Here is a 13,441-nt window from a genome sequence, read left to right as displayed (position 1 = left end):
TCAACAAACTCTGAAGTCAGATCCTTCTGCTTTCTAGGAGTTTAAACTTGTGTGTGTGTGTGACGGTCACAGCCTTCAGCAAAATGACTCTCTTTGGCTCTGGGGAGAACATTATTACATAACTATGACCTCTCTCCCTGGGTTGGGCCTGACGCACTTCTGTCCTATGGATGAGTCGTCTGTGCTGTGGTGGACCCTTGCCTTGAGGGGGAGACCCAATAAGATACAGGGTGTGTGAGATGCATGACGGTTGTATGCGTGTGTTTCCCCTAGATTATTTTCCAAAATCAACTTCAAGGGCAGGGCTATTCAACTACTAAACACAAATGTAAACGCAACGTACATCAATTTCAGTGATTTTTTTTTTACTGAGTTACAGTTCATATAAGGAAATCAGTCAATTGAAATGCATTCATTAGACCTAAATTTATGGATTTCACATGACTGGGCAGCGGCGCAGCCAATCAGAATGAGTTTTTTCCCCACAAAAGGGCTTTATTCCAGACAGAAATAATCCTCATCAACTCTCCGGGTGGCTGGTCTCAGATGATCCTGCAGGTGAAGAATTAAACATTTATTTGTTTGTGTATTGCCTTTTTAACTATGTAACTCAGTGAAGAACAAATTCTTACTTACAATGACGGCCAAACCTGGATGACGCTGGGCCAATTGTGCGGCGCCTTACGGGACTCCCAATCACGGCCGGATGTGATACAGCCTGAATTCGAACCAGGGACTGTAGTGATGCCTCTTGCACTGAGATGCAGTAGACTGCTGTGCCACTCGGGAGCCCAAAGAAGCCAGATCTGGAGGTCCTGGGCTGGCACGGTTACATTTGGTCTGCGGTTTGACTTACTGCCAAATTCTCTAAAACAATGTTGGAGGCAGCTTATGGTAGAGAAATTAACATAAACATTTCTGACAACAGCTCTGGTGGACATTCCTGCAGTCAGCATGCAAATTGCACACTCCCTCAAAATGTGACATTGATGTGACAACTGCACGTTTTAGAGTGGCCTTTTGTCCCCAGCACAAGGTGCACCTGTGAAATCATGCTGTTTTAATCAGCTTCTTGATATGCCACACTTGTCAGGTGGGAAAAAAAGCAACGCACAACCCCAAATTAAGCACTTTTCTTAAAATGAAATGTTGCCAAAAGTAATTAGGAAAGAAGTGACGTGAGTCAAGGTGCAACAAACATTGATGCTCACTTGTTTTATTTAAACAAATATCAAAAGGTTCTAAAAGTAAATGGGTAATTTTAAAATCATCTGAAAACTAAGCATCTCAATAAATAACGAAGATGCAGTATGTCATTAGGTAATGCAAAATTCCAGTCTGAAGGAAGTATGCTTTGAATTAATTTCTGTCATTAGGCATGTTTTGTTGTCACACTCCCTTTTAACGAGTCCTTGTGTGTATGAGGGGAAATGGAAGGCACCTATGTGTTCCTTAGTCGTAGCTTTCAGAATTGTGGTCATAATATTTTGTAACTTAATCCGTTCAAACGCTAGACTTCATATGTAGAATCAACGTGCCACATAGGCGCTAGAAACCACACTATAGACAATCACCATAGTGCTTGTCGTTTTGGAACTGAACGTCCGATATTGGCATCTTATTTTATTTAAGATCTTTCATTTAATGTTCACAATTAATCAAAGGGCCAGTATAAATTAATAAATGGGCCGGATCTGGCCTGGGCCCCGCCAGTTGAATATCCCTGAGGGAAATGAAGGTCAGGACAACACTGTGGCAGGCCCAGGGCTGGAGGCCTGTCAGTGTGTGTATATGCTCTTTATGTCGATCTGTATCAGCTGATCTTACCAATCTCTTCAGGCCATAACACCACTTAACTCTCTCTGTTTCTGTCTCAGGATGTGGAGCAGGAAAGGGAGTTACGGACTCATCTCAGCAGAGAGGAGATCAGACAGAAGGTCGAGCTGTACAACTCCTCCTCCAAGGACCACCTCAAAATGACCCTGGTAAGTGACCTCTAACCCCAACCCCATCCACTCACCCTTAACCCAACTCCTCCATCAGACATTAGGCTACCTCAGTTTATCATCCCTTATGACCTAGCTTCCCACTTTTGACCCCCTCATCCCTAAACAAACTTGTATGATTGTCAGGCTCTGATGGTTATCTCTGCCACGAGTGTGTGCGTGGGTCTGCCAGCCTTCAGAGCTGATCTGTAAAGGCTCATTCAGTGCGCATGTGTTGTGTCATCTATCCCCTCCTGATCCACAAGATATGTGACACACACGTTTGCTTGCTGCATGCTTCCACCACATCGCTCCTTCCTTCCTCTGTTTACTAATGATAAGGATGATGATGATTGAACAGAAGCTCTGTTGTCCTGACCTCCCCTGTTATGTGGAAGAGGACCAGCTATGTCTAACTGACTGCTCAATGCTCACCAAGCTGCGGGCATGATGGTGGCACACAACACATGTTCACCAGACTAGCTGTCTGGAACAGGCCTGTCTGAGAGAGACGTACCAGATGAATAACTGTAGCATACTTATTTCCTTCTGGGGATGGGTCAAAGTTCGAACCACTGTTCTTTTGATTTACATTGATATTCATCTAGTCCATGCGATCAGACCTGTCAGTCTCATTTAAAACATGCAGTCAGGCAGGCATGATGACTCGACTGCGGTCTTGTCTTTTTTTACAATGTCTTTGTTTGCTCTCCCACCTTTTTTTCTTCTTCTCACCTCTTTGTGTCCTTGATCTGTCCATCTATCGCAACCACAAGTCACTCTTTGTTCTCTTTCTCTATAGAAACATAACTATGTAATGGTGCGCGTGCATTTTAGTAGTGGCAGTTAGCTTGATTGATGCGTTTCATCTCTTCTCCTTTAACCTCTTACATCTAGACGTTCCGCTAGCGGAACACCTGCTCCAATATCCAATGATAGGCGTGGCGCGTATTACAAATTCCTCAAAAATACAAAAACTTAAATTTTTCAAACATATTACTATTTCACAGCATTTTAAAGACAAGACTCTCCTTTATCTAACCACACTGTCCGATTTCAAAAAGGCTTTACAGCGAAAGCAAAACATTAGATTGTCAGCAGAGTACCAAGCCAGAAATAATCAGACACCCATTTTTCAAGCTAGCATATAATGTCACAAAAAACAAAACCACAGCTAAATGCAGCACTAACCTTTGCTCTTCATCAGATGACAACCCTAGGACATTATGTTATACAATGCATGCATGTTTTGTTCAATCAAGTTCATATTTATATCGAAAACCAGCTTTTTACATTAGCATGTGACGTTCAGAACTAGCATACCCCCCTCAAACATCCGGTGAATTTACTAAATTACTCACGATAAACGTTCACAAAAAAACATAACAATTATTTTAAGAATTATAGATATATTCTCAGTAGATAGCCCAGCCATCACGGCTAGCCATTTAGACACCGACCAAGTTTAGCCCTGATCAAACTCCGATTTACTATTACAAAAGTTTCATTACTTTTGTTGTCTTCATCAGAATGCACTCCCAGGACTGCTACTTCAATAACAAATGTTGGTTTGGTCCAAAATAATCCATCGTTATATCCGAATAGCGGCGTTTTGTTCGTGCGTTCCAGATACTATCCGAAATGGTAAAGGGTCGCGCGCAATTCGTGACAAAAAAATTCTAAATATTCCATTACCGTACTTCGAAGCATGTCAACCGCTGTTTAAAATCAATTTTTATGCCATTTTTCTCATAGAAAAGCGATAATATTCCGACCGGGAATCTCCTTTTCGGCAAACAGAGGAAAAAATCACAAAGACGGGGGCGGCCAGGTCATGCGCCTAAGCCCACAGTCCCTTGATCGGCCACTTGAGAAAGGCGATAATGTGTTTCAGCCTGGGGCTGGGATGACGACATTCAGGTTTTTCCCGGGCTCTGAGCGCCTATGGACGACGTAGGAAGTGTCACGTTAGAGCAGAGATCCTTAGTAAAAGATAGAGATGGCAAAGAAGTTCCAGAAATGGTCAGACAGGCCACTTCCTGTAAAGGAATCTCTCAGGTTTTGACCTGCCATTTGAGTTCTGTTATACTCACAGACACCATTCAAACAGTTTTAGAAACTTTAGGGTGTTTTCTATCCATATATAATAAGTATATGCATATTCTAGTTACTGGGTAGGATTAGTAACCAGATTAAATCGGGTACGTTTTTTTATCCAGGCGTGAAAATACTGCCCCCTAGCCATAAGAGGTTAATGACCTTATCTCTTCTCTCTCTCACCCTTCTAAACACCACTGGTGGAAAAAGTACCCAATTGTCATACTTAAGTAAAAGTAAAGAAAAATTAATAGAAAATTGATCAAGTAAAAGTGAGTCACCCAGAAAAATACTACTTCAGTAAAAGTCAAATTATTTGGTTTTAAATATACTTAAGTATCAAAATTAAAGGTATGAATCATTTCTAATTCCTTCTATTAAGCAAACCAGACGGCACCATATTTGGTAAAGAAAGTAAAATGGCCAGAGGCACACTCCAACACTCAGACATTTACAAACAAAGCATTTGTGTTTAGTGAGTCTGTCAGATCAGAGGCAGAAGGGATGACCAGGGATTTTTTCTTTAGGTGTGTGTGTGTGAGAATTGGACCCTTTTCCTGTCCTGCTAAACATTCAAATGTAACGAGTACTTTTGGGCATAAGGGGAAAATGTATGGAGTAAAAAGTACATTATTTTTAAGAATGTAGTGAAGTAAAAGTTGTCAAATATATAAATAAAGTAACCCCAAAAAAACACTTAAAGTAAAACTAATTTAATGCAGTACTTAAGTACCTTTACACCACTGCTAAACACTCTCACACACACGGTGCTGTCCCGTCCACAGGGGGATGGCATGTGAAGTAATGGGCTTAAAGATGGGCCCACAAATCTGGGTTCCATCTGGTAACTAATGTTAACCTCTCTTGGGCAGGTGGGACGCTACCGTCCCACCCACGGGACACACTATTCAACAGCCAGTGAGCAATCAGAGCGCCAAATTCAAAACAACAAAATGTCATAATTCAAAGTTCTCAAACATACAAAATTTTACACCATTTTAAAGATAAACCTCTCCTTAATCCAACCACATTGTCTGATTTCAAAAAGGCTTTACGGCGAAAACATAAAGTTAGATTATGTTAGGACAGGTACAACACAAGAAAAACCATAGCCATTTTCCAAGCAGGAGAGGGGTCAAAATACCAGAAATTCAGCTAAAATTAACCACTAACCTTTGACGATCTTCATCAGATGACACTCCTAGGACTCAATGTTAGACAATACATGTATGTTTTGTTGGATAAAGTTCATATTTATATCCAAAAACAGCATTTTACATTGGCGCGTGATGTTCAGAAAATATTTTGCCTCCAATACTGCCGGTGAATCAGCACAACAATTTACAAAAATACTCATCATAAACGTTGATAAAATATTACTGTTATTCAAAGAATTATAGATTAACATCTCCGTTATGCAAACGCTGTGACGGATTTCAAAAAAGCTTCACGGGGAAAGCACACTTTGCAATAATCTGAGTACGGCGCTCAGAAACATACACCAGGCAATACAGATACCTGCCATTTTGGAGTCATCTAAAATCATAAATGGCATTATAAATATTCACTTACCTTTGATCTTCATCAGAAGGCACTTCCAGGATTCCCAGGTCCACAATAAATGTTTTGTTCGATAAAGTTCATAATTTATGTCCAAATAGCTCCTTGTTTGCGCGTTCAGTAAGCTACTCCAAATGTAGGAAGCGCGCCCCAAATTACACGACAAAGTAAAAAAAAAAAAATTATATTTACGTTCGTTCAAACATGTCAAACGTTGTATAGCATCAATCTTTATGGCCTTTTTAACATAAAATGTCTATAATATTCCAACCGGACGATTCCAATGTCTTGAAAAACGTTTTAGAACACAGCTACCTCATCACGTGAACGTGCGCCACAAAACTCATGTCATTTTCTGAGTCACCAACTTCCCGGCCTTCTTGTTCGCTCTCTGTTCGCTCTCTGTTCACTGCAAAAGCCTGAAACTAGGTTCTAAAGACTGACATCTAGTGGAAGCCTTAGGAAGTGCAAAATTAACCCTAAGTCACTGTTTGATAGGCAATGACTTGAAAAGACTACAAGCACCAGATTTCCCACTTCCTGGTTGGATTTTTCTCAGGTTTTTCCCTACCATATGAGTTCTGTTATACTCACAGACATCATTCAAACAGTTTTAGAAACTTCAGTGTTTTCTATCCAAATCTACTAATAATATGCATATTCTAGTTCCTGTGGCCCGAGTAGTAGGCCGTTTAATTTGGGTACGTTTTTCATCCGGCCGTGAAAATACTGCACCCTACCCTAGTGAAGTTAAGCCCCCACCCACCCCATCATCTGGTCATCTCTCACACAGACATGACAAAGCTTACTGTGTGTGGTGTGCGAAAATGAGTGCTTGTGTACCTGTTCTGTGTTGTCCCGCAGTATCCTAACCGGTCTCCCTCTCTCCCTGCAGAACCCCAGTGGTGTGTATACGGGGTTCATCAAGGTGCAGTTGGAGCTGAGGAGACCAGTCACAGTACGAGGGGGCCAGGGAGGAGAGGCCTTCTACCTCCCTCAGGGGGCGATTAACACTCTTCACATCAGCTCCAACAATACCGTACGACAGGTGGGTCTCACACACACACAGAGTTACGTACAACCTGCGTGCAGTGATTTGTAGAAAATGGCTATAATTCTATATGTACACTGATGCTTATCTTTAACGTTGTTTCTATCAGGTGATTCAGGCCCTGTTGACCAAGTTCACCGTAGCTGACAACCCTGCTAAATATGCCCTGTACAAACGCTGCTGCAGGGATGAGCAAGGTAAGTGTGTGTGGTCTGTCTTTCTGGCTAGAGGAGACATTGTAGTTGGTTTGTCATGCCATAGATGCTGGCTGGATAGCATGCATGCCAGAACTGGGCTGGTGTCTGAACATAGTGGGTGGGTATCTGTAGGGTTTAGGGTGTGTATTTCTAGATGCCTCGCCCTCATGTTACTGAATGCCACAGGGCTGTCCCCACACACACATTGCTTATCACCCCTGTGGCTGGAATACCCCACCAGGGCAGGAACACACACACACACACACCATGTCCAGCAGCAGCTGTTCTCAACCAGGCAGCCTGTGGATGGAAGTCCACAACAGGTTTCAGTACAGTTTACAGTAGCAGCCTGTGTCTTGGTCTTCTGTCCCGTTCCCCCCCCCACTACTGTTCTTCCTGTTTTAGGGCTCTGCTAGATTGAGAGGGCAACTCGCTGGTGAGGTTCAGCGTGGACCTTCACTCGGCTCAGTCCAAGACCCCCAGCAGACAAGCAAAGATGGATTGGTCCCTATACCACAGAGCAGGAGATTAGCCCATCTTGCTGAAGACTGGGTGGGGGCAGGGTTAGGGGTAGAGTAGTCGGGAATAGGAGTGCAGGTAGATTATGGTTGTGAATAGGTCAGACTTCCAGCCGAGTATCAGTGCAGTCTGTCACGGTCTGTCTAATCTCTTCTCACTGTTGTGTAATCTGCCAGAGCACACACGCTATCCCCGACCTCTAGGACGGCGTGACTCGAATGCTAGCTCTGACGTTGTGTTTTTGCTGTGTTTTCCCTTCGGTAAATGAAGAGGGGAGGTCTGAGCCTCTTAATGAGGGTCTGTCTAGACAGTCTATACTGTGGTCCAATTAAAAACACGGGGGGGGGGGGGGGGGTGCGCGTGTGTGGGGCATGGACTCAGTTCGTAATGGTTAGAATTTGTAGCGTCATAAATCTGACCCTAGATCTGTGGTTACTGCGTGATATATGAGGAAGGGTAAGTGTATGCATGTCTATGTAACGTATGACCCATTCCGATGGTGGTGTAAACTTAAAGCCCCTGCCTGCAGCAAGAAATCCCACGGTGATGTCTGAATCCGGTATGGAATGCGGGTCTTTCCCAGTCCTGCTGAGATGGATGGCTAAAGTACTGTACCACCATGGCACCATCTGGTACATAGCTGTGTATAGCTAGTCCCTTTCACCAGCTGTGTTTTTAATAGGCCTAGCAGGCAGACGGGAACCTCTACTGTAAAGGGACAGGCTGAGCATGTGCTGGTGTCTCTGGATATGGAGAATGCAGGAGGGCTTAGGGCTGCCTGGTGACTTGACTCGCAGGAAAGACTTGGGTCTCTGATCTGACGGGGCCGCTGTGGTTATTGACCCGTATGCGTGTGCATTTCTGTGTGCGCTTACCCCATGGCATGGAGCCAACACTTTCTTTTATTTTTGTTAAATCCATGCTTGTTTTCCATGCGCACACACCATTTTGGCCTATCCCCAGTTTCCGAAGCTCTCATTAGTAAGTGTTTTACAGCACATCTCCCCCCCCTGACTTGACATTGAACCCTTTTGTAGAATGAACACTAAGAATCATGCATTATAACCACAGCATATTATTGTGTGTTTCCTCCTGTAGAGTACATGTGTAAGCTGTCGGAGGGAGAGCATCCGTTGTTCCTGCGTCTGCTAGCAGGTCCCAACACCGACATGCTGGGCTTTGTCCTGAGAGAACAGCAGACTGGCGAGGTCATGGTAAGACACACACTGAACTCCCACACTAAACACACACTCACACTCCCTGTATTAACCATGCCTCTCTCCTCTTCCAGTGGGATGCGTTCTCCATCCCAGAGTTGAGTAACTTCCTAAGGATGCTGGAGAAGGAGGAGACCGAGCGGGTGTGTTCCGTGACGCGTCGCTACGACAACTATAGACTCAAACTGCAGGAGGCCATGAGAGCAGCAGGGGGGCCGGGGTAACGTTACTACTGCCCCTGGAGGAGAGAGGGCTGGGAACCAGAATCCAGTCTGAGGGACACTGAGGGGGGAAAACAACTGGTCCAACCTGATTCAGAAGCTGGAGAGAGACAGACAGCTGGAATAAACTCCAGATTATACCTGTGGACCCTATGTGCAATACACTGGATGGACACTAGACGGCATCTGTGGTTCCACTGCATTCAGCCTGGACTTTGCATTAAGCACTCAAGACTGTCTTTACTGAGTAGGCCTACACCCCATGTGCCATATCCACTCTTCTGTTCACTCTTTTGATCCTTCTGGTTATTGCAATTCTTTTAGAATGACCTTTTTGAACATGTGAATGATTCAAACCCCCAAATATTTGAATCTTTATTTAATTGGTGGATGCAAGGGTTTGTACATATTGTTGTTTTTTTTAATTTATGTGGGTGAAGCTTTGCTCTGTTCCTTTGCTGAAATTGTTTTATTGTATTCTATGAAGGCGTGGCTGCAATCCAACCCCCATAGGGACCGACTCGTATCGCTGATTTCTCACACAGGGGTTAATGCACAGAAAACATATCGGCAACATAAAGGCTAGACTGGTTTATCATGGAAATGACACAGTATTAGATGGACAAGATGAAATGGAAACTAGAGAAGGCAAATGATACGAAGCGGAATAAGAGTGGTGTATTTAAACTGAAGGTTGTGATGGTCTTGAAAGGAGAAGCATATTTGGTGCAGTTTGTAGAGTCTGACAGTCACAAGCTGTTTGGGGTTTAGAGGTCAGGATGGAAGTGTGACAGCTTGTGACCAGACTGACAGTGGAGTTTGAGCTGACCGCTCACCTTTGACCTCTGGACGGAGACTAGTCGTGTCAGAGGCGAAGAGGTTAGTGCTGTGAGACTGGGAAGACTTTAGGAAGTTGACTAATGGTTTAGGGCAAGTAGATAAGTAACTTAAGACTGTGTAACAAAAAAATGAAATGGATGTGACAAACACAGGTTTTTGGAGTTCCATGTTAAAAGAGATTGTCTATGCCGAGAAAGTTCAGGGCCTCTGTTGAAGCCAGTGCCAGGCCGATGGCCACGGATAACATGGTCAGGAATAGCAGCAAAGGACATGTTCCGTTGGTAGTCATTGAACATGGCTACATCTGTCTTAATCTGCTTCAGGGCTGGTAGAATAAATGCTTTTAATCAGTCTTACATTGCACCAGTGTGTGAATCCTGAAGCAAAGCTGCATGTGTCATGCTTTCTGCATGGGACATCAGGAAATGGATGTGCTAACAGACCAAAGAGACTAGTCTGTTTATTGTAGAGGTGACGTCACATGGCCATGTGTTCAGTCTCCTAGACGAGGAGAAAGCGGGTAGAACCTGTTGCTTTGAAGTTCTCGCATTTTGCCTCCCTGTCCGTCTCTCTCTACTGTATTTACATCTCTACCAGGGTTGTATCCATCTTCTGGTAGTTACAGGGGAGGTAATTTGAACAGAGACTGTACTTTGGAATAGATGGACAATCAATTGAATGGACAGAGCAACTAGTGTGCGCATTTTGGGCCATCAACCCTCGGCACAGTATCAAAACACACTGACCAAATGCCAGAATATATGTTGAATTGGCATGTTTAAAAGCCATGATGTTTATCTGCCAGTACTATATGATGTTTTTTTCTGATGGTACTGCATTAGTTGCCATGTTTATCTCTATAGAAAGAGTAGTGGTGTGGTTATATAGCCCCACCTTATGGATAAATGCTGTAACTGTCATCTCGCTCTACACCTGCATCAAACTGTTGAGCGAAAGCCTTTTGGTGATATATGATGTTTTCCTATTCTATAACCAACTATTATAAAATGTTTTGATTTATTTTAGGCTTTGCCTGGTGCTCCTAGTGGCCTCAAATTAAGGAACATTTTATAGCTAGAGTTTATTATAAGGGGTTACATACCCAGAACTTAATTTACGTTTAAACACTGGGTTAATGGAATGAGATGGTAAAATAATCTATTACATTTTATATCCTAAAGCCATTATTTTCTTTGCAAGCCTTGCTAAATGGTGTTGCGAAGCACAGTGTTACATTGACAGATACCACTGGCCCTGTGTTAGCTAGTTAGCGGTCTGCACATCTCAGCATCAGGGCTTTGAATCAGACCAGTTAATATCTAAAGAGCTTCTATCGGACCAGTTTACTATCTACTGAAGCTTCTGGGCACTTTACCTTTTAATTCAGGGATTTTTCTTTGCCTTCTCCATTTACCAGATGCCAATCTTCCACTATTATAATTTTACACAATGTTTCATAATTAGACCTTTCTTATTGAAATATGAGTGGCTTTTATGAAAGATGTGTGGTGTTTCTAAAACGTGACGTTTATACAAGCTCCTGTATGATTTGTTAGCACTGCCCATAACATGATACAATTGAAGATAGACTGTGAAAGTTGGTTTTTCTGGCTAGCTTTGTTAAGTCTGGGATGTAGGAGGATGACTGCTAAAGTAACCCATATAAATATACTATAAAGCATGCATTATCTACACCTAATGCATATAGGGCTACTATGTGGCTCTTAGGAACCAGAGGCCCGGAAATATATGAACAGTTTTTATAGATAAACATAAACTAGTTAAATGCATAACTGTTATTTGCCAAAGATTGCTAGCCCCCCTGTCTCTACAGCTATACTCTTGTAATGTTCTACGCTGCAGTGCTATATGCAGAGACTAAGATCTATACCTGGAATGATTCTGCTGCCACTATTAGTGATGGTTTAGTACCAGGATGTGGATGAACACAGCAGCTGTGGGCTCAGCTTGGAGGAGAGGGGATGGAATTGACATGTTATAATGAAGAAAAAAAACGTTGCTACATTCTATTTATATTATTGATGATGCAGGTTTATTTTTGTAGTTAACTTTTTATTTTTCATTTTTTGTGGATTGTTACCAAATGTGGCCTTCTCTAAAGGACTGAATTCATCTATTAAAGTTTTAAATTGTACAAAAAAGGGAACATTTGGTGAATCCAATGTTCTGGTCAGTGAATCAAAAATGCAGAACTAATAATGAGACCTGACTGCATTCCTATAGGCAGCTCCTAAAGGGGCAAACAGCAGTTGCTACGTAACATGACGTCCTCGTCGACGATCTCCACCACCTCTCCAGTACACAGCCATACTGGGGGTAGCTCATTAAGGTGTTGCAGTAGTACAAGGGCTGTGCAGCATAGCAGGGGCATCTGCATCAATAGGTGGGCAAGTCCGCAGTCGCCCAGGTGTATGTCACCTGCTCATAGGTCTCCGGTTTCTACACCGGCATGTCTTTGCCTGTGTGCCCGGGGTCTCAATCTTCAGAGGGTCTCAGGACTGAGCTTCTTCCTGTGGACTTTGGAGTCTGCACCAGTGTGAAGCAGCCTCTTCATCATCCCGCATATCGCTGTAGTCAGGTCCTTCGTGTAGGTGACTGTGAACTCAACTTACTGCTCTCTTTTTCCTCTGAGCCTGAATAGCGTCTCGTTATGTTATTGGGAGGGCTCTCTCGGGGCCGGGCAGGCGCAGCCCAGACAATCTTCCCCCTATTGGATACATTTAATCACTTTGAAATTAATTTACAGAGCTATGGATGTTAAGACAGACCATCCATGATATCAGAATTCTAGTTTTAATCATGTTTTGAGGTTATACACTTTTGTTTACATCGACCTTGTTTACAAACACTGGAGTAAAGCAAGCTTATATATGGGGTTCTTACAGGACAGTTAAAGGACAACGCCAGCACTTTTCAACTTAATTGTAATTATTTACAGCACAATACCAGGGTTAACATCTGTGAAATGGCGCATTTCTACGTTTTGTTGAGAAGAAAAAAGATTATCTGGGATTTTCAAGTAGTGAGATTTGCAGTGACATGGGGAGCACAGAAATACCCTCCCTTGGACTAGAAACTCATTGCAGGTTTTGAAAATCTTTTTTACTTTTAATCCTACCCTGTGTCACAAAGAAGCATATTTTTTTTAGGACCTTAAACACAGATAATAGAAGTATGCAGTTTACACAGAGTATGTAGACACAGGTTTGGTGCTGCAGATGATGACTATGAGGTTGAAAAGTTGCAGAATTGCCCTTTAAACTAAGCTCAGGAAGCATTTATAGGTTTTATATTCTTCAAGAATCAATGGGTACATATTAATTCATAAGTCCAAAAATGGATGTAGACTGAACAAAAACATTTACACAAAATGCAACAATTTCAAACATTTTACTGATTTACAATTCATATAAGGAGATCAGCCAATTGAAAATAATTCATTAGGCCCTAATCTACGGATTTCACATGACTGGGAATACAGATATGCATCTGTTGGTCACGGATACCTTCAAAGAAATGGTAGGGGCGTGGATCAGAAACCAGTCAGTATCTGGTGTGACCACCATTTGCCTCATGCAGTGCAACACATCTTGGAACTCAGTAGTGAGTTGCCTGTGGAATGTTTTCCCACTCCACTTCAATGGCTGTGCGAAGTTGCTGGATCTTGGTGGGAACTGGAACACACTGTCGTACATGTCGATCCAAAGCATCCCAAATATGCTCAATGGGTGGC

At 42.8% G+C, this 13,441-nt stretch overlaps 1 protein-coding gene across 4 annotated transcripts in view; it reads left to right on the top strand.

The window, feature by feature from the left end:
• LOC106609251 (ras association domain-containing protein 3) overlaps window positions 1–11,854 on the top strand; it is a 57,899-nt gene extending 46,045 nt beyond the window's left edge. For all 4 annotated transcript variants that reach the window (XM_014207831.3, XM_014207832.3, XM_014207834.3 and 1 more), the window contains 5 exons: window positions 1,878–1,985; window positions 6,538–6,690; window positions 6,803–6,890; window positions 8,508–8,623; window positions 8,701–11,854. In XM_014207831.3, coding sequence (XP_014063306.1) covers window positions 1,878–1,985; window positions 6,538–6,690; window positions 6,803–6,890; window positions 8,508–8,623; window positions 8,701–8,850 — 615 coding nt within the window. In that variant the 3' untranslated portion in view covers window positions 8,851–11,854. The remainder of the gene's footprint in view (window positions 1–1,877; window positions 1,986–6,537; window positions 6,691–6,802; window positions 6,891–8,507; window positions 8,624–8,700) is intronic.
• The last annotated feature ends 1,587 nt before the right edge of the window (window positions 11,855–13,441 follow it).

The sequence above is a fragment of the Salmo salar genome, chromosome 07 (genome assembly GCF_965601325.2).
Source record: "Salmo salar chromosome 07, fSalSal1, whole genome shotgun sequence".
NCBI lineage: Eukaryota > Metazoa > Chordata > Actinopteri > Salmoniformes > Salmonidae > Salmo > Salmo salar.
The sequence above is the reverse complement of the archived record's forward strand: the minus strand, read 5'-3'. Positions and strand labels throughout refer to the sequence as shown.